Source organism: Cololabis saira, chromosome 11 (assembly GCF_033807715.1).
Source record: "Cololabis saira isolate AMF1-May2022 chromosome 11, fColSai1.1, whole genome shotgun sequence".
Lineage (NCBI taxonomy): Eukaryota > Metazoa > Chordata > Actinopteri > Beloniformes > Belonidae > Cololabis > Cololabis saira.
In genome coordinates this window covers 896,653-922,534 of record NC_084597.1, presented here as the reverse complement: position 1 = coordinate 922,534, position 25,882 = coordinate 896,653, and the positions used below count along the sequence as shown (strand labels likewise).

At 40.4% G+C, this 25,882-nt stretch overlaps 1 protein-coding gene and 1 pseudogene across 1 annotated transcript; one reads left to right on the top strand and one right to left on the bottom strand.

The window, feature by feature from the left end:
- Positions 1-9,678: 9,678 nt before the first annotated feature.
- LOC133454838 (uncharacterized) lies at positions 9,679-18,563 on the bottom strand (annotated as a pseudogene).
- A 5,404-nt stretch (positions 18,564-23,967) lies between these two features.
- Positions 23,968-25,443, top strand: LOC133454837 (SCAN domain-containing protein 3-like). Its single transcript, XM_061733562.1, has one exon. The coding sequence runs from the start codon at positions 23,968-23,970 to the stop codon at positions 25,441-25,443; it is 1,476 nt and encodes a 491-aa protein (XP_061589546.1).
- The last annotated feature ends 439 nt before the right edge of the window (positions 25,444-25,882 follow it).

Genomic DNA, 25,882 nt, shown 5'->3' with positions numbered 1-25,882 from the left:
GTATTTCTGTGTTGGGGCGCAGAAATCTTTGCCCATAGACTCCTGTAAAAAGTTGTACATGTGCAGTAGCTCCTCTACAATGCAAGTAATTGGGACAAGCCCGGGCCAGATCTGGTGCGCCGCAAGCATGCGCAGGGCTGGAGTTATATACCACTCTGCCACCACGCACTGTAAAGTCTGAGGGGTGCTTGTTTTACATGTGCTTCAATGTGTTAAGTTTGAAATTCTCAATTTTAGGCCTTTAAAGTCTTAAATCTGTCTATATTTTATAAACAATGCCTTATGTTTTGCCATGTTATATGTGCATTTACTGTTTCCTTTATCACTCTATTTAATTGTTAAACTAACTAAGTTAAACTAAGTTTAACCCTGACACATTCACTACATTGTTAATATTTTATGGGAGATATTTTTATTATATTATTTATTTGTATTTGTATGTTTTATATTATATTTCATTATGATATATATATTATATTCATATTATATTTTATTCTTGTTTACAGGTTGTTCTATGGCAATACATTTGGTCACTTTGAAAGAAATTCTGTGATTTGCAATTTTACTTACCGTATTTTCTGGACTATAAGCCGCACCTGTATATAAGCCGCACCCGCTCTATTTAAAAAAAAAAAGATATGCAAGCCGCAGATATTTCTGTTGTTAGATTAGATATTTACTACATGTACAGAAGGATTTTGAACTGTAAATGATGTACATGTTTGTACATAAATAGATCTTTCTTAACAGTGTCTTTTAACACGGCAGCAACTTTGCTGATTAAAACGGGACAGAACCAAGAGAAAATAACCGGTATTTATTTATTTATCTGTTTGAAATCTGCTTCTACGTTTATCTGCTAAAGAAGTAGCGTATTCTTCTTTGCATTTATTTTGTCTAAGTTTTGATTCTAATTCCGGTTAGAGCGCCCCCTAGTGGTGGAAGAAAAATCCACAGAATAGAAACCTTTGTATAAGCTGCATGGTTGAAAACCTATGAAAAAAGTAGCGGCTTATAGTCCAGAAAAAACGGTACTTTTTCTGACTTTGTGTAGTCTTATAGTTAAATTAAATCATAAGGGTTTTAAATTGGTCATTAAAAAGGCTTTAAAATGCCTGCAAAAACCCTGTTTTTGGTATGTCTATTTTGGAGTTTTCCCCCCTGGAGAAAACTGCACCATTCTAGTTTTAAATGTAACTTTAAATTACAGTGATTTGGACAGTTAGTGTTTGGAGAAGTATTCTCACAGTAACATTAGATTGAAGACTGTTTTGAAAAAAAATTAATGCAAATGTTGGCTGATAATGTTATTTGACTTGTGTATTTCACAGTCTTTCCCTAACGGATGAAGCAACATAGCAGTCTTTCCCGGACCATCTGGTATCTTCAGCTCAGCAACGCTTTGCCTTTTCAAGAACACCTTCAGCAACAGCTAGTGGTTCATCCGCATTTCAGGGTGCCCCAGCTCAGGGGCGAAAATCCCGGGGGGGACAAGTCCCCCCCATTAGTAAAGCCGTCCCCCCCTAGAATCATTTGAGACAGAATTAATAATTTTGGAACAATGCAGTAGTATTTAGTAGTGATGCACCAAAATGAACATGTGTGGTTGAAACCAAAATCGAAAATAATAATAAACAGTAAAATCTCATTACACTTAAAACAAGACTCATCACTGGAAAAAAAACAACAGTTTTCACCTGTTTCAAGTAGATTTTCACTTAAAATAAGTAGAAAAATCTGCCAGTGGAACAAGATTTATCTTCTAAGCAAATAAATCTTGTTCCACTGGCAGATTTTTCTACTTATTTTAAGTGAAAATCTACTTGAAACAGGTGAAAATTGTTGTTTTTTTCCAGTGATGAGTCTTGTTTTAAGTGTAATGAGATTTTTTTTAACTAAAAATGAGACATTTTAACTAGAAATAAGACAGATATTCTTGTACAGATTGTGTGTTTTTGTATCAGTGTATTATGTCAGATGTGTGTATTATTGCACCTTCCACCTAATACCATTGTTTTGTATTGCTCTAAGAAAGCTCTTCTGCCTGTTTGAGATAGAGATGGAAATGTCTAAATGCTGTATTAAAGGAAGGATCAAACTTTTATTCCTTGTCCCCCCTGGATTTATTCTCTAAAATGTTACTGTTTATTGTCCCAAACAACTATGAAACAGGATTTTCGCCCCTGGCCCAGCTCCTCCCAGAGCTACTGTTTCTAAAGCATTTCACTTTAAAGTCACGTATGGAATGACTGTGAAACTAATGGATTATATTGCACAATTTTGGGATCATTTATGGAGTAGAAGAGATGCATGACTAATTAAGTTCTCTTTGAGATGAATAATGTTCAAAATATGTTCAATTTAAGACAAAGCCATTACAACCTCAGAGGGGAAAGTATATACAGAAAATCAACAATCAGAACCAACACCAAACTAAGATGCTACAGCGGCAGCGGTGGATGTTTGGAATAAATTAGATATAGATTTGAAATGATGTAGAACTTTAACTTTATTTAAAAAAACATTGAAAAGAAGGATGATTTCCTTATATTAAATTAATGAGTGGCTTGATGTTGATTTGGGTATTTATTTATTTAATTGGTGATTTGCTTTGATTTTTAAGGATGAAGGTAACATGTAGATGCACCTTTTATTTTAAAAATCTTTTTTTATTTTTTGAGGAATGTTTGTTATCCCTACAGAGGCAATTTGTTTTACGGGCAGTCTTTCTCTTACTTTTTGCTTTTATTTCATTAATTTAATTAATCTTTTGAGGGTAGGCAAATAATAAGCTTTGCTTCTTTGCTTCAGCTACACCTCTTTCGGTCTAGACGTTATTTGTTTATTTGTATACTGGAAACTTTTTTTGTTATGTTATCTTTGAACAATTGAACGTTTTCTTGTTATCAGTTTTATTCTTGGTTTTTTATTTATTTTTTTGTGTGTCATGACCGAAAATAAACTAAACTAAACTAACTGTGAAACTAATGGATTATATTGCACAATTTTGGGATCATTTATGGAGTAGAAGAGATGCATGACTAATTAAGTTCTCTTTGAGATGAATAACATTCGTCTTATTCTTATATCCACTCAATTAGCCACTCTTGGACTTTTGAGCCTTCTTTGGTGTCTTCCTTACTTAATAAAAACATGTGGGGGGGTTTGGTCCATCTCTCCCCCACACCTGACTGCTAGGATTATAAATGTGTGTTAATCTGATATTGTTTCAGGTCAGTGTTCCTTGCTGACGTGGTTGGTGGGAAGTTAAGTCCAGTACTGGAGTTGAGGGGGGATGAGGGGGATGGCATCCTGAAATAAAAACGGTCCAAATCATCCCCCCTGAAATAAAAACGGTCCAAATCATCCCCCCCTGAAATAAAAACGGTCCAAATCATCCCCCCCTGAAATAAAAACGGTCCAAATCATCCCCCCCTGAAATAAAAACGGTCCAAATCATCCCCCCTGAAATAAAAACGGTCCAAATCATCCCCCCTGAAATAAAAACGGTCCAAATCATCCCCCCTGAAATAAAAACGGTCCAAATCATCCCCCCTGAAATAAAAACGGTCCAAATCATCCCCCCCTGAAATAAAAACGGTCCAAATCATCCCCCCCTGAAATAAAAACGGTCCAAATCATCCCCCCCTGTAAAACTGCCATCCCTCCTTTCCATCCCTTATGTCATTTCATCAATGAATGTGGTTTTACTGCTATTTCAACATTTAGAGTCATCACCAGAAAAATAACACCAGAAAAATGTGACCATTTTCACCTGTTTCAGGTAAATTTTCACTTGAAATAAGTAGAAAAATCTGCCAGTGGAACAAGATTTATCTTCTCATTACAAGCAAAAAAATCTTGTTCCACTGGCAGATTTTTCTACTTATTTCAAGTGAAAATCTACTTGAAACAGGTGAAAATTGTTGTTTTTTCCAGTGATGAGTCTTGTTTTAAGTGTAATGAGATTTTTTTACTAAAATGAGACATTTTAACTAGAAATAAGACAAATATTCTTATTAAGATTGTGAGTTTTTGCAGTGATCCATGTTACTTATCCTGTGAAGGACAGAGTCATATTGATAAGTTCAGAAAAGTGTTTTTTATTGTTGTGTTTTGATGTATTTGATGTAAGCCCAGTGGATATTTAAAGCTTACAGAAGGCTGCATTTAACTGCTGCTATGTCATTCCTGCAGTATTTCTGCAGGTGTTTATTTGTAATATATTATATTATTTGTAATCAGCACAAATTATCTGTCCCCGTATGATAAAATCCACCATCCCCCCTGATTCTTTTTACAACTCGAGTTCTGGTTAAGTCCCTGTCAGACGGTGGTGGTGAGGTTTCTGGAGTGTGATGCTTCTCTTCAGGGGATCACCACAACAGTTCAGGATGCCCTCGGTAAAACATGATCCCATAATACTCACTGATTCGCAGGGAAATGCAATTTTGCAGTCGGAGGGAACAACAGGTGGGTAGCAAATAGTTTCTTTGTTTTGAGGATGCTTTAGTGATTACAAATGACTGTTTGTTTTACTCTTGTATTCCACCCATTCTTCAAGGTTCATCCTACTGGAAACAAAATGCAGGGAAAATGTTTGCTGTTCCAGAAAAGGACTATAGAGAGATGCAGGGAACAAAAAGGAGGAGAATGAGGTACGGTCATCTTCTTTACATTGAAATGTAGTTCATCTTTTTTTCTGTTAGCCCAATCCTGCTTAGCACAGCCAGTACATGTAGTCTGTGTCTTATCCCCCCCCATGTAGCAGCCGGAGGGATGACGATACTGGAGGCATTGCAGAAGTGTCAGAAACAATGGAAGAGCTGGTACTTGCCTGGCAGAGTCTCCCAGAGTCACCTCAGCATCAGAGAGCTCACCAGTCCGGCTGTGACACACTCCCAGCTTCAAACCATTCAGCCAGGGTTCTGCTGTGTTGTTTGTTTGAGTAAGTATGCAATGGATATATTTGATATGGTGTGTGTGCCAGAACTAAGATTTACAAATAAACATTCATCAGTAATAATATAACAGACATTTCTATTAAAGGGATTGTGACATGAAAAACACATTTTTCTTGATTTTTTGTGTTTTGTTGGGTGTCTTGACATCAATTACACCCAAAAAAAAACGAACTTTTAACATTCAGTGTATTGTGTGCTTTCTGGGATTTTCCGCATAACTGTGCAAAAACGGCTCATCTGGTTTGGTGGCGGATCGTTACGTAACGACCCGCTAAATCACCGCCCCCTCCACCCAGCTCCCTGCCTCCTCTCCTCTCCAGCGCGCCATAAAGGCTGATTTATGGTTCCGCGTTACACCAACGCAGAGCCTACGGCGTAGGGTTACGCGGCGACGCGCACCGTACGCTGAACCCTACGGCGTAGGCTCTGCGTCGATTTAACGCGGAACCATAAATCAGGCTTAACACGGAGCTGTTTAGAGCCTCTTTTGTTCTAATCACCGGAGGAAAACTGCTAAGAAGACCCGCGGCCACTGACTGGTCTTAAGATAAGGGGAAACTTTATTTACATGCCTTTATTTTTGTGATTGTTTGCTCTGGTTCGCCCTGCTCCTTTTCCGTGCATGCTTCGCCTGTCGCTCCCGGCTTAACTCTCCGACGCCGCTGGAGGAGGTTTGGAGGAAGAGAAGGTTTGGAGGAGGAGCGGAGCAATGATTGACAGGAAAGGGGGAAAAGGAAGCATTTTTCACGGCGCAAAAAAACACTGTCATAAAAAGCCAGGAAAAGAGTACTAGAGTGAAGTTTTTCTTGTTACACTCTTTTAGACACATTTGAGGGATGTTGGCCAAGACTTTTAATAGTGTTAAAAGCATGTTAAAAATGATGTCACAATACCTTTACAGTTGTATAAAAAGAACTGTTCCAATACCCCAAGAACATTTTACTGGGGACACACTTACAAATTACTATTTTTTTCTTTTTTTTCTCTCTCGTTTTGTTAGAGTTCATGGAGGAGCCGGTCTTTGTGCAGTAAAACATGCAGGACATGTGGCAGGAGAGCTCGGAGGAAACGATGCTGCAACAACGTGTCTGCAGCTCACGGCCTGTCCGAGGCTTTTTCTGTCTTACCATCACTTTCTGAAGAGTCATATTTTACATTCATAGACTCTCAAACAGGCATGGTGTATTTTTATTTTCTCTCTTTTTAAGGAAAAAGGAAAGACGGAAGGAAGGGAGGAAGGAAAGAAGGAAGGGAGAAAAGAAGGAAAGAAAGAAGGAAGGGAGAAAAAGGAAGAAAAGGAAAGAAGGAAGGGAGGAAAGAAAGAAGGAAGGGCGAAAAGGAAAGAAGGAAGGGTGAAAAGAAGGAAAGAAAGAAGGAAGGGAGAAAAAGGAAGAAAAGGAAAGAAGGAAGGGAGAAAAGAATCAAATCTGTAGGTCTAAATGTTTCTAATCCGGCCAGAAAGTTTTGGACAAAACACTCAAAGTACAAGAGTCTGAAAAGGCCAAGACACACAAGGATGTAAAAGTCAGATGTTTGTCCTGTTCACCACTCGTGAAGCTGGAAAGCTTGGAGTCGTCGGCCTCCCAACACAACCACACTTTCCTCTCAAAAACAGCTAGAATCTAGATTTTTACAAGGTTCCTTTTGTATCTTTTTCTTCCTCTTGACTGTTGGTAGGTGTGTTTCCATCAGCCAGCTAGTTGTTGTAGCTTATTACTGATGGACTGACTGATGGTTTTATAAAGCCTCTCTGCGGGCTGCTAATGGCATGGTGTATTTTTGACACAGAGTTGGACTTTTTTCTCAACATTTCGACTTTTTTCTCAACATTTCGACTTTTTTCTCAACATTTCGACTTTTTTTCAACATTTTGACTTTTTTCTCGAAATTGTACGTCAACATTAATCTCGACATTTCGACTTTTTTCTCGAAGTGCATAATGAAAAAAAAAACTTCCTCCTCTAAAATATTATTTTTATTTTTCACCTGCCTGGCCCTAATACTCTTCCATACATGTCCCGTTAGACTATACATGACCAAATATTCGGGTTAGAAAAGGAGTAACCCAGGGGTCATATTGGGGTTTTTAAAAACCGGAATATGAACAAATTCCGGTTGTTCAAAAAGGGTTATTGATGTTTACATGGGTTATTGCTAATATTCCGGTTAGAAAAGAGTCATTGACTGCATGGAAACGTAGTCTGTGTCTGTGTCAGTGAGTTTTAATGATTGAAAAATTGGGTCAGTTCTTGTCAGTCAGTCTAGTTTACATTTGATCATTGTTCGTACTGACTTTATTATTTTTAAAGGAATAGTGCCCGCAAAAAATGCAATTCAGTCATTATGGACTCCCCCTCATGCTGATGAGAACTTGTTTATGCACCAAAAATCCATAGAACCAGCGTCATACAATTTTATAGCCTTAAAGGGATCATTCGTTTTTTTTCAACCTGTCTCCTATCGTCAGGAATTCACTTCGTGTGACTAGTGATGTGTAAATATTAGTTGTCATCAGGGGCGAAAATCCCGGGGGGGACAGGGGGGACAAGTCCCCCCCATTAGTAAAGCCGTCCCCCCCTAGAATCATTTGAGACAGAATTAATCATTTTGGAACAAAGCAGTAGTATTTAGTAGTGATGCACCAACATGAACATTTGTGGCCGAAACCGAAATCGAAAATAATAATAAACAGTAAAATCTCATTACACTTAAAACAAGACTCATCACTGGAAAAAAACAACAATTTTCACCTGTTTCAAGTAGATTTTCACTTGAAATAAGTAGAAAAATCTGCCAGTGGAACAAGATTTATCTTCTAAGCAATAAAATCTTGTTCCACTGGCAGATTTTTCTACTTATTTTAAGTGAAAATCTACTTGAAACAGGTGAAAATTGTTGTTTTTTCCAGTGATGAGTCTTGTTTTAAGTGTAATGAGATTTTTTTTAACTAAAAATGAGACATTTTAACTAGAAACAAGACAGATATTCTTGTACAGATTGTGGGTTTTTGTATCAGTGTATTATGTCAGATGTGCTGTATTATTGCACCTTCCACCTAATACCATTGTTTTTATTGCTCTAAGAAAGCTCTTCTGCCTGTTTGAGATAGAGATGGAAATGTCAAAATGCTGTATTAAAGGAAGGATCAAACTTTTATTCCTTGTCCTCCCCTGGATTTATTCTCTAAAATGTTACTGTTTATTGTCCCAAACAACTATGAAACGGGATTTTGGCCCCTGGTTGTCATGTTAGCCGTTGTCTAGATCCAGCTTGGACGCAGCTGCCCTTCAGACCGGTTAAAACTAAACTGACCGGGCATAATTTCATGGGCAAAGTTGGACCACTAAACACGCTTTTCCCCACCAAAACTGCCACAAATCGTTAGTATAAATGTCAGAGAATATATATTATTATTATACTAACGATTTGTGGCAGTTTTGGTGGGGAAAAGCGTGTTTAGTGGTCTAACTTTGCCCATGAAAGTATGCCTGGTCAGTGTCATTGTAACCGGTCTGAAGCGCAGCTGCGTCCAAGCTGGATCTAGACAACGGCTAACATGACAACCAATATTTGTTAGGCTCGAGGGAAGGAGGGCGGACCCAAAAGCAGAACACGAGCAAGGTTCAGGTGTAATAAAGTTTATTTAACAAAAGGCGCTCCACAGGAGGGAAGGAATGCAAACACAAAATCACAGACCGAAAAAACACGGCTGGAGGATCCAAACAAAAGGCGCAGACCGGAGGGAAACTCACGGCTGGAAAAAGTAATCCCAAGGACCCAGGAAGGGAAGGCCCACGAACAGGAGACCATGGAAGATCAGGAAAACAGGCAGAGTACGGGGCTCTGAGCTGGAGAATCATCCGACACTGCAGCTTGTGGGAGGGAGGCTTAAGAGCAGACTGGGTGACGAGGCTGAGTGGTGTCAGGTGTGGGGACGAAGATAGGGATCAGCTGCTCTGGCCAAGCCTGACCAGACTTTGGCGCCATCTGGTGGAGGAAGGGTGTGCCAAACCCTAACAATATTTACACATCACTAGTCACACGAAGCGAATTCCTGACGATAGGAGACAGATTGAAAAAAAACGAATTATCCCTTTAACAGTCACTATACTCTATTGAATGGAGCTCACATGGTTCACTGAAAGCTGCGTTTATAGTGCAAGTGGATGTTTTGGTTAACATGCGAGCATGCCTACTGTACATTCAATACAGTACAGTGACTGTTAAGGCTATGAAAATGAACTAAATTACCTTATTTTGTTGTGTATAGTTTTATGCACCTTTACATCGTGGGCACTGTTGACGGTCGTATGGATTTTCAGTGGACAATGAACACCCCCCCCCCCCTTGGGTCTTCAGCTGCACTTCCAGGAATAAACTAGAGTTATCAGCATGAGGGGGAGTTGATGACTGACTGGATTTCATTCATGACATCTTAACAGAACACCCAATGCCACCAGTTACTTGTATTTTACAAGTTGTAAACTTGTAACTTGTATTTTACTGGTATTTTATTTGTTTACAAATAAAGAAAATGTTTTCTTCACACATTGCGTGGAGTTGTGTTTATGAGATGGAGAAGTGCGTTTTTGAATGGAACAAAGTCGTTGTTCACTGCCCGAGAAAACAACTGTGAAATGTCAGAATGTCTCTCTGCAAACTGATTCTCAGCCAGAACTTTGTCATGTTCAGTTGAAAATGGATCATTGTGGTGTCAGAGAGGATCCCCGGTGTTGCCTGTAGAGTCTGCTGCTTCCATTGAATGGGGCAACAGCTCCTGTGGGATTTTTTTGGGACACCCACTGCCAGCCAAGTCGTTAGGTATACCTTTACCTGTAAAACAAACATACTGTTAGCCTTGAGATGTTTGTGTGCTTGTTACTTTAATGCTTGAAATACTGATTTATTTCACCTGGAATCCGATGAGCATTCCAAGACTCGACCACTCTTGTCAGACCAACATGGCACAGCTGAGCAGTTTACAGGACACAGTATCTGACTGTCATCCATGTCTAGTTGTTCCTGATCCACCAGCTGTAGAAGGGCTGTCTTCAGGGGGTAGTTGACACGATTATTGACCTCCGGCCAGATTCCTTCAACAGTATGATTCTGAATGGGAGGCAAATACATGTTCATTTATTTCAATGGTTAAATGAAAAATATATATTTTACAGTCCATTTGGGATAAATGGTCATGATGCAGAATCCCCAGTAACTGCCAACTATTAATTTGGACGCCCAAATGATGTAAAAATAAACAAATAAATACTTGAAATCATTTAAATTGTGAACCCCGAGTCTATAATCTATGAAAGTTTAACTTTTTGAATGGACTTGTGGAAATTAAACAACTTTTCCATGATATTCTAATTCTTTGGAAAGGGTCTATATATATATATATATATATATATATATATATATATATATATATATATATATATAAATAACATTTGCGGAGGTGTGAGCGCATGTCTGCCGTTTGTGAGGTAGATGTAGTGTAGATGTACGGCTGGAGGATCAGTTGCGGCTACAAGCACCAGAATTGTCACACATACTCCTAATAGTCTAGATGGAAAGGGGGGTCCACGCGCACCCCCCGGATTTTTTTATGCCACATGATTTTTTTTAATCCTATAAATGTCTAGTTTCAGAATTTGGTCAGTGCCAAGATCAACTAATGTCTGAAAGGCTTCGTTTTCACACTTAATTGCATCTAACTCCAGACCAGAAAATTGAAATTTGAGATTGACATGGGAGCCGATGCTGTCAACAACAACATATCTGGTGATGAAGAGGACGAGTATAAGAATGATGAAGACTTAGAAATGGAAGAATTAGAGATAGAAGATCTCCTCAGTGATGGCGAATTTGACAATTAGTCACAAGTTAACTGCATCCTACACACATTTTTTGCCTTTTTATTTACGATTTTTGTTTTAAACAGTCAGTGTGTAGTCAAATGTAATAAACAATCATTTTATTGTGTTCATTTTAACAGAGTTGCCTGGGTAAATATATTCATTTGTCTCTACAATGTGGTGTAACTTTTGTCCTAAACAACTTACAGAGGCGGTTGCTAGGGTGGTTGCTAGGGTGGTTGCTAGGGTCTTAAAGGTGGTTGCTACGTGATGGCCTATCAGAGTTGGCTTGGAAAATGTATTAATTTGTCTCTGTAAGTTGTTTAGGACAAAAGTTGCACCACATACTATGTCGGTGTTTAGAGTTTTCTGGTCGGGGTTCGCAGTACAAGGATAAAAAATAAAGCCTTTGGGAGATGATTTCAGGTTGGCACCTGACAAATTCTGAAAGAAGACACTTTGATGATAACAAAGAGTAGATGACATAAATAATAGGGGTTACCCTTGAAACCCATTTTCCTTCTAGACCAAGGAGGTTTTAAGTTCTTTTAGGTGTGGTTGCTAGGGTGGTTAGGGTCTTAAAAGTGGTTGCTAGGTGGTTGCTAGGTTGCTTTGGTCGTTGCTCGGTGGTTGCAGCAAAAATAAATGTGTTTATTAGTCTCTGTGGCTTGTATGTATGATAGGATATGCTACTTTGTCAATCTCAAATTTCAATTTTCTGGTCTGGAGTTAGATGCAATTAAGTGTGAAAACGAAGCCTTTCAGACATTAGTTGATCTTGGCACTGACCAAATTCTGAAACTAGACATTTATAGGATTAAAAAAAATCATGTGGCATAAAAAAATCCGGGGGGTGCGCGTGGACCCCCCTTTCCATCTAGACTATTAGGGGTTTCTCTTTTGATAAAACCATTGTGCCAGAAAAACCACACACAAAACCTCTAACAATACTAACGTATACACTGCCATCCATTTTACCAGTGTCAAACATAACAAAAAAAACTCAAATTTTGCGGAATATTAGGATTAGGACTGATATCTGGAACAAGGAAGCCAGAGTGTGAGTCCATGGGTCCAAATTTAGATTCTACATAGTGAAAAGGTTATGATTTGACACCAAGATCATTCCAATAGGACAACTTTATTGGATTTTATTGCGAAATGCAATATTACTGTATATTCGATGGCGGCCATCTTGAAAAAAGTCCGACATCTTTTTTTTTTTTTCTGGCATAATGTTTTTATCAAAAGAGCAACCCCTAAGGAGTATGTGTGACAATTCTGGTGCTTGTAGCCACAACTGAACGATTATTCCTGTTATTTCTCTAACAACTAGAGTTTCCCCTCATCTCAGGGGTAACTTACTCTGAGTTTTCACGTGGAATACCCCCCTAAACTGTACCCTTGTAGACGACGTTTGTAAATAAGGTCTTCTCTCCTGATTATGGCGATGAGATGACAGCATCTCCTGCATGAAGAGTGTCAAATAGAATTCCTTGCCATGATCGACTCGCACCTGGTGCCACATCCCATGAGCAAGTACTGCAGGCCTATTGGGTGAAAACATTGGTTTTAATTTGTGCAAAGCTTTTGAAATTGAACCATTCCAAATCAGTTAGTCTGTAAAATATAATGCTTCAGTCATAACAAAGAAAATGTTTAGCAGTTAGCATTTTGTCACACTCAATTATGAATGCAATAGCCATGTGGCAGTATAAATGAAGAGTCTGTCATTTATATGGGATTAATACAGACCCTGGTTACCCCTCATTTTCCTGAGAATACCCCATAAATTCTCAATGAGGTTTAGGTCCAGGGAGTTGGCTGGCCAGTCAAGCACTGTGATGCAGTGGCGTAGCCAGAAAAGAGACTTCGGGTGTGCACCAGCAAAGACTGGGTGTGCCAAATTTATTTTCAACAAAACTGGACTTTACATCTCCACAAACATTCAAAAGCATGTATATCCAACATTATTAACAGTACAAAACATATCCACACGTTGTGTCTGCTCTCATCAGTAATAAAAAACATCCATGATTGAGAGTACATATGACGTGCTCTAAAATAAAATCAATAATATATAATAAGTATAATAATATATTAATAAGAAATAAAATAATCACACTTTATGCTTGTCCTAAAAAAAATATCAGAAAAACATAACCACACACACACCAAAGGAGAAAAGCTTGAAGGCTTACAAAAGTCTTGACGCTTGGTCCGACTTCAAGGCAGGATTTGTTGGTGAAATTAAAGTAATGAGAACACCGAACTTTATGATTTGACAGTTTAACGTTAGCTACCCAAAAATCTAACATTACCTGATACAAAATGGGAACCACAAATCCACGTTTCGGTGCCTGGAATCCAGTTGTTTCTGCAAAAATTGTAGCGATCCATTTGTCTCTCTTAAGCTTATTTTTCGGCAGTCTGTAAAACATTTTAGATGTTTTCGAGTTGTTCAAACTGAAAGTTTACGCTGCCACTCAGTCTTTCTGACACTCAGTGGACGTAACCCGCTGTGTAGTCGCATCTGTGACGTCATGCGCATTCCCTCTATAGCCTAAATTTAGAATACAACATGTTAGTAAAACTATAACAAAAAAAAACAAAAAAAATGCATCAAATTTTTGGGTGTGCCAGCTGTCTCTATGGGTGGCACCGGCACACCCGTGGCTACGCCACTGCTGTGATGGCATGGGCATCAAACCAGGTTAGGGTGCTTCTGGCGGTATGGGCAGGGGCCAGGTCCATACATCTCCATACAGACCCTCAGCAGAAGGAATCATGAAGTCCTCTAAAACATTCTGGTAAACTGTTGCGGTGACCTTGGATTTAAGAAAGCAGAGTTTACCAACACCTGTACTGGACATTGCACCCCAAATCACCAGCAGGACCGGGCCCCTGCCCATACCGCCAGAAGCACCAAAACCTGGTTTGACGCCCATGCCATCACAGTGCTTGACTGGCCAGCCAACTCCCTGGACCTAAACCCCATTGAGAATTTATGGGGTATTCTTAAGAGGAACCCTGGCTATTAAGACATGTAGGTCTTAAAAGATAAATGTTGGTATCAATTATAACAATGTGATATAAAAAACCTTTTTGATGTCTTCGTTTTTATAAAATTTGAAAATATAATTTAACTCGTAGGTCGCCATTGTTGTTTACATTCTGGGTAGTGACGTCAGACGGTGGCTCCTGCTAACCCCCGAACACTGTTTGACACCCAGAAACAGATAAAAACACAGCTAAACAGGTGACGGCGCACCAGAAACACAGATCAAAACACAGCTAAACATTAAGGTGACGGCGCACCGACAAAAAAAAAAAAAAAAAAAAATAAGTACAGCACCATAAAACTATGAACTATAAAAACACCATAAAACTCAGATAGACTAACAGACCACACGTTTCAACTAGCAGATAGCCGATGCTACAATAAAAACCCCAGCCAGATCTGGCGTCATTAAATTAAATAAAGATGTTCTTGCCTATTTGAAGCGAAGTCTGCGCCTCCCGTTTCGTCAAAGTCCCGGGCCAGTCCCCTCAGCCTCTGGTCTGTCATCAAACGGTGGATCCAGCCCCGAGGCCGGTTTTAGGGGGGCGGCAAAACGTGCATCCTGTCCACCGGCGTCTCCATCCCGGCGGCGGCGAGAGTGGAGAGCGGAGAGTGGTGCGCTGCGGGCACCGCCGTAGCCGTGGCTGTCCCGGGACTTTGACGAAACGGGAGGCGCAGACTTCGCGTCAAATAGGCAAGAACATCTTTATTTAATTTAATGACGCCAGATCTGGCTGGGGTTTTTATTGTAGCATCGGCTATCTGCTAGTTGAAACGTGTGGTCTGTTAGTCTATCTGAGTTTTATGGTGTTTTTATAGTTCATGCTGTATGGGGCTGTACTTATTTTTTTTTTTTTTTACTTTTTTGTAGGTGCGCCGTCACCTTAATGTTCAGCTGTGTTTTGATCTGTGTTTCTGGTGCGCCGTCACCTGTTTAGCTGTGTTTTCATCTGTTTCTGGGTGTCAAAACAGTGTACGGGGGCTAGCAGGAGCCACCGTCTGACGTCACTACCCAGAATGTAAACAACAATGGCGACCTACGAGTTAAATTATTTTTTCAAATTCTATAAAAACGAAGACATCAACAAGGTTTTTTATATCACATTGTTATAATTGATACCAACATTTATCTTTTAAGACCTACATGTCTTAATAGCCAGGGTTCCTTTTAAGAAAGCAGAGTTTACCAACACCTGTACTGGACATTGCACCCCAAATCACCAGCAGGACCTGGCCCCTGCCCATACCGCCAGAAGCACCAAAACCTGGTTTGACGCCCATGCCATCACAGTGCTTGACTGGCCAGCCAACTCCCTGGACCTAAACCCCATTGAGAATTTATGGGGTATTCTTAAGAGGAAAATGAGGGACCCAGACCCAACAACAAAGAAGAGCTGACAGCAAGCATCAAGGAAATCTGGGCTTCCAGAACTCTCAGGCAATGCCACAGGCTGATTGCCTCAATGCCACATCACATCTAGGCAGTGATTAAGGAAAATGGATTCCCAACCAAGTATTGAAGATTGACATATCGTTTTGAAAGTACCATATTTTGATTGATTTGATGTGATCCTAATTTCATTTGTTCTGCAAAAACTGAGAAGTAAATGGTGATTTCTTCACAGTATTCCATTTTTTGAATTCCTGTTTTCATGGGTTTTATGAGCTGCAAGCCCAAATTATGTAAAAATAAACAAATAATCAAAATCGTTTAAATTGTAGGCCCTGAATCTATAATCTATGAAACTTTTTGAATGACATTGTGGCAATTAAACAACTTTTCCATTATATTCACATTTTTTGGAAAGGGTCTGTATAACCATAAACACTATTACTGTTTATAGCCAATGGACACTGAAAGTCCAAGTCAAATTTCCTCCTTGGAGGACAATCAGGTCGACTCTGATTCTGATATAGTCTCATACCACAATATTTATATAATATAGATGGGAGATTAATAAAGTACCTCTAATCTAATCTAATATATTGGCCAACATCCACTGTCATTCTCATAAATGACAATACTGCTTTAAATGTCCACAACATTACAAGCCATTACCTGAAAACATCTTCATAGATGACTAGGTTGTTTTTTATGGGCATTGTGGAATGACCAACAACCTTTTTGCTGAAGCCATCAATAGCTACATGTGTGAGCCCAAACATGACCAACTTCTCATTCTGATCCATGGGAATCTTCTCTCCCATGTAGTCTGCTTGGTATGGTATCGGTTTGAGATTGCGGGCACCCTAAAAGAAGACACAAAAATAATGTAACAGTTCCATAGAAACACATCCTACATTAACATCCTACAATAACTGCAGCCGTCAGCGGGCCTTTGTTTTACTGTTGTTAACTTCGTCACCACGGTTGAATTGGTTTGATATTGGATATTGGATATTCAAAGACATCCATTTAACTTGTGATACATACCACTGGTTTTGGTCATATTGCTATTGATGTGTTCATGGTCATCTAGACTATATATCACAAGAGAGTAATTATTATAAAATCATATTATGGGATGATTTAATGCATTTTTATAAATTCAACACCCATAAAACATGTGATATGTAGCAGGTATATAATAGTATATGCATTCCATCAAAAATCCCTCACGCCATATTATTTTATTTTCAGTCTTATTTTGTTAACTTTCTCTTATTTTGGTGGGGTCCTCACAACCGCAGTGACGTCATCCACCTGCTTTCGCGCGGTTTCTCTCTCTTGCTTCTGACAACGGAGGTGGATCATTTTCCACCTGTTTATATTTTGTTTTATAAGTGTCTTTAAGTGTTACAAATGGGGGAGTATTGTTGTAGTCTGAAGTTTTGTTGTTATATGTTTCTTTTGTGAGCAGTTTTGGTGTTTTGGGGGATTTTCTTTTAATTGGGTTAATTTGTCGGAGGTTTGTTTTGATGGCATTGTGGGGACCCCCCACTCTGCTCTACACTCTGACACACACACACAAACACACACACACACACACACACACACACACACACACACACATACTCACAAACCACTCCATTTGTTGACCCGTGTTTCCCTCATTGCAGCTGGTGGCGAGGCTCTAGTGTACGAGCAAACACTAAAGCCTAGTTTTTTCCCACGTTTATTTCAGGTATGTTTCTGTTGCTCCCACGTTTGTTGTATTTTAATTTATTCTTTTATTAACTTTATATAAAATATGTTGTTCAGCTAGTCTTGTGTTTATTGTGAAGTGTGTTATATGTATTTGTATTATGTATTTTCTGTTTGAATTCGTCATGTACTGTAGTCTAAGTGTGGCTGCAGCTCTTGCTTCTGACAACGGAGAGAGAACTGGTGACGAGGCTCTAGTGTACGAGCAAACACTAAAGCCCAGTTTTTTTCCACGTTTATTTCAGGTTTACTTCAGAAATAAACTGGCTGAACAACATTGCCGAGTCCCTGTGTCCGTCCATCCATCCATCAGAACACAACGCAGAGCCCAAACCGGCTACAGATACATAACACTGATTTTGGTCAAACCACTTGTGATGCGTTCATGGTCATCCAGACTTATTTACTCACTTTTTAAACGGTGTAGGCTGTCTCCTTGGAGTGTCACTCATTCCTGGCCATGCTGCCACCAAACACTTGAAGCTCTTCTTATGACATGTCTCAAGAAGTAGATTGGGCAAGGGTGGAGTCACGTGTGCGACCCAGGGTAATGTTAAGTAGCTCCTTGGTTTACAGTTCATTTTATGATCTTTAGTTTTTCAATAACGACTGTCTTGTGATATATAGTCTGGATGACCATGAACACATCACAAGTGGTTTGACGTGTTGGCTTATGTGGTTGTCATGGTGATGGTTTAGAGTCACCACGGCCTTATCATTCATACCTGACGTCTTGCTTCATGGTAAGGTTGGTGCTAGTTCTGAGCACGGATCCTATACGTGTCTCAGCAGCATGCACTCCTTTCATAGCGAGGTAGCCCTTCAGCATCCTTCTTCCAAATGTTGGTCCCGTCTAGAAAATAACAAACATGATTTTCACATTCAATAATCATGCGAGCCGATATGTTCATCATTAAAACAATAGTCCACGGTGCATACATGAATGAACACTCAGTGTGATGTTTTATGTTGTTTATTTGCTGGGTTCTAGAAAACATACAGACATGGCAATGAATAAATCATTATACACGTTCCAGCATTCCTCTTGGCACAACAATTTACTGTATGCGGTGGCGGTGTTTACTGCTGGCAGAAGTGCTCACTAAAGGGTTTCTCCCTCTTGTGGCAGAAAGGGGGAACAACTCATATCTTCCTATGTGCACAGTGACAAAACATCTAATAAAATAAAACAACATAGGGGGTGGTTATGAACTTATTACTTTCTTGTCCTCACATTCAGGCATACATGGAGGTGGTTGTGTGATGCGGTTTGCAAGTGTTTTAATAGCGTTCTGTTTACTATTGTGTAATAGCCATGAATCGTGATCGTGCGGCGATAAAAAGGTCAATTAAACTTTCTATATTGTAGGAATATTATTTTCACACGCACACACATATCAAAGAAGAAAAGGCTCAAATTTAGCTTTTCATACCTCGGATATGGCTTTTGCCACCTCCAACTCCAGATGTTCCGCAGGCAATCCCATCAAGTTTACGCCGTTTTCAGCACATAATCTCCTCACACTTCGGGCAGAAAATCCTCTCCCGCCGCCACTTTCTTGCGTAATGTGCGCAGAGATTTCAGAGGATGATAGGGCTTGTTTTGCCATATCTAAAATCATCTGTGAGTAGGGCTCCAGAGACATGCTGCTGATGTGCGCTCTTGGTTGGTAAAGAACAGCTCATTCGCGCGCTTGCTTTGTAAATGCCAGCTTCCGGTGCACGAATATGAATAAACGGTTGTTTTTGGTTCGTTTTTTCGTTCCTGTTGACTAGTGATTTCATTTTTATTATATGAAATAGAAAACGAAAATAAAAGCGTATTTTGAATCTTTGTTAAATCATATTAACACAAAAAAAGAAAAAATGCAGTGTAATTCAATATTTGTTTTTTGTTTTAAAAGGAAAATCAAATAAACCAATCGTTTTTGGTTTTTTGATTCCCACTCATGACGGAAAAATCCAATGACCAAAAGATACACAGACCTGTTTTAATTCCCAATTTTGATTTCAAACACATCAATGAAATCGGATAACGGATAATGGATAACTTTTTATTTTGTCATTTCAAAACAAAAAACGGATGGCCGCAAAGTACACGGACCCAGGAGACACAGAGCAGAGAGGAGAAAATCTAGAGGGAGGAGATGGACCAGGTGGCAGAGACCAGAGAACTGAGAGAGAGAGTGCAGATCATGTTGCAGGTGGAGAGGAGAGAGGGCAGGCCCTGCACCAGATGACCGAGGCCAAAGAGGACAAAGAGGAGGAAGAGGTCAGAGTGCAGGTCCTGGAGGTGGAGGTAATTCAGGTCCCAGTGCTGGAGGTGGTGGCAGAGGAAGGAGAAGGAGAGGAGGCAGAGATGCAGAGGAAGAGGGCAGAGTTCAGGTGCTCCGAAATGACCGTCGAGTACAGACAGAGGTTTGTTTCCAGAGTAGGCTATACTAAACATTTGATAGGCAGCAGTAAAATTATGACTTGTAATATCACCATCTGTATCTATGTCAGCATCTTATGTAGTTTTAATCAAATGTAAATGCCAAATGCTATTTTGTGGTTTGTTTACTTAGGAACTCATTCAAAACATGAGTGAAATGGGGCTACGAGCACTCGCAACCCGGATCTTCTCCCGGAACCCTGGATTGGTTTTTGATGCCCTGCCTCCATTGGATAATAATAATAATGATAATAATGACTTGGATTTACTGTATATAGCTTCCTTCAAGGCACCCAGAGCTTTACAGAGATCATTATTCATTCATTCACATCCTCACTGGTGGTGGTAGCTACGTTTGTAGCCACATCTGCTACGTTTGTAGCCACGGCTGCTACATTTGTAGCCACATTTGCCCTGGGGCAGACTGACAGAAGCGTGGCTGCCATATCGCGCCTAACGGCCCCTCCAACCACCACCAACATTCATACACATTCAAACACATTCACACGGGGCAAGGTGGGTAAGGTGTCTTGCCCAAGGACACTACGGCAGCAAACTTGGACAGAGCGGGATTCGAACCGCCGACCTTCCCATCATTGGATAGCACCACTCTCCCACCTGCAGCTGCCCTTCCATGGTGTACCTGTGGGAACTGCAGGGAGATGGCCACAGATGCAGAAAGGAAATGCTGTGGCCAGGGGCCTGAGCACTGCATAAGCAAATTGCCTCATTTCGAGCTTTACTGCTTGGAAGATGGCTATTTATACACAGAGACTACAGGAATGATGTGTTGGTGGTAGCAGAAGTTACAGAACCAGGCGATGATAATAGGCAGTTTAGATATGCTGCTTATCGCCAGTACACCTTTTGGCAGCATGGATCACTGGGCCAGGGTAACCGTCGTGTTATCCCCAGCTGCTGCATTTGGAGAATAAGGGACAAATACCCTGACCCTCAAGGCCAGTACACTGGCTTTATACCCACAATGTGAACAAACTTTACCGACTCCAGTTTACTTGAAGTTACTTGTTGTATATACTTTGTTTTTACAAATTGTTTTTTTTGTTCCAAGTTTGTAAAGAACAATGCTTTGCTTTTTACGATATAGAGGAAAAGTAAAAAATAAATACCGTAGATGACCAAATAGTCGCCCGCGCACAAATACGCGCCTGTGCTCTAATAGCCGCCGGGGGTCCGAGCCCATTTGGCATAATAAACGCCGGTTCAATTAAACGCCCGGGCGACTACCGGTAATAACCTGGTAATAACACTGTATTTGCATTGTATTGTGTACAGTATCGTTCATACTGCTCTGATCAGCTCCGTGTGTCGCCGTTACACAGACAAACTGTCTTTGTATATCAGAGCATGTGAGCGGAGTGAAGCGGAGAGGGGATTCTTTATTATTTTTAATTTTATTTTTTTATATATTAAAATCCCCAAATATCTGTACCGTTTCTGATTGGGTGTGTGCACTGCGAATCATTTTTAGACACAACAAAGAACGCGTACCGCAAAAGTTGTGTCTCGGTGGAGGAACCACGGCGTCCCAGCAAAGTGAGAAGAGAAAAAAGAGTTCAGCAGACAGCGCACACACTGAAGGCTGATTTATGGTTCCGCGTTACACCAACGCAGAGCCTACGGCGTAGGGGACGCGGCGACCCGCACCATATGTGGAAATGCGCTCTTTTTTTCTGCTATTAAAACATGATTTGTAATGTGAATTTGCAAAACTTAAACTACAAATAACAGTTTTTGACGTAACACCAGAGATTGTGCATGCTCTCTGTGAAAGGATGAGTCAAATCGGGTCGCAGCTGCTTCAACTGTGATTCCTTCACGAGGAGAGACCAGGATTTCAAACACGCTTGATTTTCTTGCGACCTCACGATTCGTGATCGGGAGCTCGTCGTGAGGTGTTGTGTTGTGTACAGTGTGTACAATTTTAGTTCCAGTGGTACTATGGTGATCTCATATGTTCTTTGTAAGTAATGGTCTGGTGCTGCTCATTGCAAAAATAAATTGTAGCCTGGTGCAAATACCCGCCTGGTTCTTATAAACGCCTGGGGTCCAAGTGGATTTAGCATATTAAACGCCTGGGCTACTAAATGCTCATCTACGGTAAATAAATAAAATGAGGGATAAACAGCATAAATAGTATAAAGACAAAGACTGTCCAGTTCAGGTCAAAGTTGAGGTGTCAGATGAGTCCACCTTGAAAGCCTGTGTTTTCTTCACTGGGGGAGAAGTTTGCCACCACCCCGATGATCTAGACCAGGGGTCGGCAAGTAAGTTTGGCCTCGGGCCAAATGTTTTCGGAGCAACTGAATGTTGGGCCAGAGCATCAATCAGGCCAAACATGTTTTTTTTCTACTAAACAAAACCTTTTTTCCCCTTATCTATAGGCTACTAGTATTATTATACTATTATATCTTGTACAAAAAGGTAATTTAAGAAAGTCATTAGTTTAAATAAAGTAACTTGAATTTGCTACAGACTGTTATTAGTTTGCTATTACTGCTTTAGCTACTCTGGCTGCGTTATGAAACCATCAGTAACTTGGTGATAATCAGAGTACTGCAGAATCTCTTTTTAATACACACACACACAAGTGTATTGTGCACCCAAACTGCAAAAAAACTAAAAACAACGACGTACAGGCCACGTCTCTCCCTCCCTCCCTCGCCCTCTCCATCTCTCTCTCATACGTATACACATAAAAATGTGAACGGTGAATCTCCAAATTTAATTTGACGAAATTAGACAGACCCAAACATTCCACATTTGCGTAATAATAAACGCCAAAGCTGGCGCCATGAAGTCAATTAAATGCATGTCTCACCTTTAGAAGAGTTGCACATCTTAATGTTCCTATTTCACCATAGATCACACTTTGGGAAGCCTTCTTTATATTTTAGCGTTATTTCCGCGTAGATAAGAGTGAGTTTGATGCTCCTTAACAAGTTTTGTTGCTCCCGGTGGCTGATTTATGGTTCTGCGTTACACCAACGCAGAGCCGAAGGCGTAGGGTACGCGGCGACGCACACCGCACCGCGACCCTACGCGTCGGCTACGCCGTCGTTTTAACGCGGAACCATAAATCAGGCGAAGCTGCAGTCTGTCTGCGCTGATACTATTAATAGATCCATGATACTGACACACAGGTGTTCAGCACATCTGCCGTGAAAAGCACCCCCTCGTCGCGGGAACGCACAGAGACATTAGCAACCATTGCTAGTTATAAGACAAAATGTCACTGTCCAAAGCATTGAAGAGGAAAGTTGACAGCGAGGGTAGGACGTACAAAGAAGAGTGGAAAGAGAAGTATGCTTTCATCCTACCTGAGTTTATAAATGCCAAGCCTGTGTGTCTCATCTGCAACGAAGTTGTTGCAGTTTGCAAAGAATACAACATCCGACTAGGGTTGCCACCCGTCCCGTAAAATACGGAATTGTCCTTTATTTGAGAAAAAAATGTTGCGTCCCGTATTGAACTAATACGGGACACGATTTGTCCCGTATTTTCATTAACTTTTACACCATATTCTAGTTGAATTATTGAAATAAATGAACCTTTACACCATATTCTAGTTGAATTATTGAAATAAAAGAACTTTTACACCATATTTTAGTTGAATTATTGAAATAAATGAACTTTTACACCATATTCTAGTTGAATTATTGAAATAAATGAACTTTTACACCATATTCTAGTTAAATTATTGAAATAAATTAACTTTTACACCATATTCTAGTTGAATTATTGAAATAAGTTAACTTTTACACCATATTCTAGTTGAATTATTGAAATAAATTAACTTTTACACCATATTCTAGTTGAATTATTGAAATAAATGAACTTTTACACCATATTCTAGTTGAATTATTGAAATAAATTAACTTTTACACCATATTCTAGTTGAATTATTGAAATAAATGAACTTTTACACCATATTCTAGTTGAATTATTGAAATAAATTAACTTTTACACCATATTCTTCACCTGTAGGCTATATTCTACATCTGGGCTGATGTGGACATACAGAGCATAGGAGGATATTTCAGTTACTAGTATGGTTGTCTGTCTGTACAGTCATGCAAGTCCAATGCTAATAAAGCACTTTAAACTTTAAATCAAAGCATTTCGTTTTTTCATATAAAATAAACACATTTTTATTCAGTTTAGAAGTTTGGGGGCTTTTTTCTTTTGGCTCCTGCGCTGCTGAAATCAGGGCGTCCCTTATTTCTATTTCTGAAAGGTGGCAACCCTACATCCGACGGCACCACGACACAAAGCATGGCACCTTCAAAGTGGCCTATCCGCTCCAGACAGGGACAAGGAGGCACAAACTTGAAGCGCTGACAGCCAGTTATGCGCACAGCAGCAAGATCCTGGTACGAGGCCTCACAGCGCAACAAAAAGTGACAAGTGCGTCCCTTAAAGCAGCATGGGTGCTCGCCCGGCACAACAGACCATTCACTGACGCAGAGATTTTTAAAGAGGTAATGGTGGCAGTTTTGGAGGAGCTGGCTACTGATAAATCAATGGATGGCGTGATTGCCTCGGTGAAACAGGTGCCTCTCTCTGCGAGGTCCGCTACCCGGCACATAGACGCACTGTCGGATGCTGTGCATGGAGTCATTCTCAGTGGTCTGAGTCAGGCCAATTACTTTTCTCTGGCCATTGATGAGAGCACAGACAACACAGATGTAAGCCAGATGTGTGTCTATGTGAGATATTTTGATGGGAAGGAGTTCAGGGAGGAGTTGCTGTCTTTAATTCCATTAGAGGGGAACACCACCGGAGAAATTATATTTAACAAACTGGAGGAAGTCTTCAGGCTGCATTCATTGTCCTTTGAGAAAATCAACCTCATCGTGACAGACGGGGCACCGGCCATGCTTGGAAAGCACAGAGGTCTGGTGAGCAGATTGAAGGAGATCGCGCTCCAAACGCACGGATTGCATTGCCTCATTCACCAGAGTGTCCTGTGCGCCAGGCTCAGTGGTGAGCTAAAGGGGGTCATGGATAAAGTGATGCGCATCATTAATTTTATCAGGGGTACATCAAGCACTCAGCACCGTCTTTTCAGACAACTTGTGTCTGAATCAGAGGATGGCACTCACGATGACCTGCTGCTCCACAACGACGTGCGCTGGTTGAGTAAAGGCAAAGCGCTGGAGCGCTTCTGTGCGCTACTGGATGAGGTAAAGGCTTTCCTGAGATTAAGCAAGATGCGAGCTGCAGACGACCACCTTGCCTTTCTCCAAGATGAAATGTCCATGTCCAATGTAGCATTTCTAACAGATATTTTTGGCCATCTGAACCAGCTTAACCTGCAGCTACAGGGGAGAGGCAAAACCATAGTGGACATGGTTGAAAAGATGGAATCATTCACCAGGAAACTGGAGTTGTTCCAGTCAGACCTATCAACTGGCAGGCTCCTGCACTTCAGTACACTTAAATCACAGGTGCGGGGAGAAGTGACAGGACTGATGGTGGATTTCATCAAACAGCTACGGGCCAACTTCAAGTCCAGGTTTGAGGACTACTCCATCCCGAGGGACATCGTCGCTTTTGTCCGTGACCCTCTCACTTTCCGAAGTGCGGATTTCTCCTCCCTGGCTAAAGAAACCATCCCATTGTTGGATGAGGCCGCATTTCAAATGGAGCTTATTGATTTCCAAACAACCTCCCTGGTCAGTGATGCGCTCAAAAGTGCGCAATCCATGGATGACTTTTGGATGACATGCTCAGATGAGTACAGCTGGATCAAAAAACTCGCATTTTATGTGCTGACGATGTTTCCCTCCACCTACACATGCGAGTCGGCCTTTTCGTCTATGAATGCCATTAAGACGCACGAGAGGAACCGCCTGACGCACAAAAATCTGGAGAACTGCTTGCGGGTTAAAGTCACATCCATATCTCCAGACATCCAAAAGATCGTGACTGAAGGGAGATTCCAGTTTTCCCATTAAGTGCGTAATCTTTTAAGCCTGTCATTACTGTTTTTATTAGCTATATTCATTGTTGCTTTATTTTATTTAAATAGTAATTTATTTTCGCTTTCTCCTTTTCTTTTTTTTGCTCTGTAATTTCAGAAGCGCATACGTCCCACGTTCCCACCACAAGCCGGTGTGCGTCCGGAATCAAGAAGATTCTACGTTTATTTTATCTTTTCTAAATAAAGGCTTTGAATTCTCTATGAAATTGTCGTTTCAATGTCATCTGGCTGATATTATTGGAGACGGGCCAATTTTGGCCCGCGGGCCGCCAGTTGCCGACCAATGATCTAAAGTCTAGACCGTTGCGGGCTGATGCACGTCCATCTTACGGGGTTAAACTTGACAGTAAGCTTCCCAAAAGCTCCCAGAGACAGTAATGGATTCTGGTTGTAGGGATGAAGCTCCAAGTCCA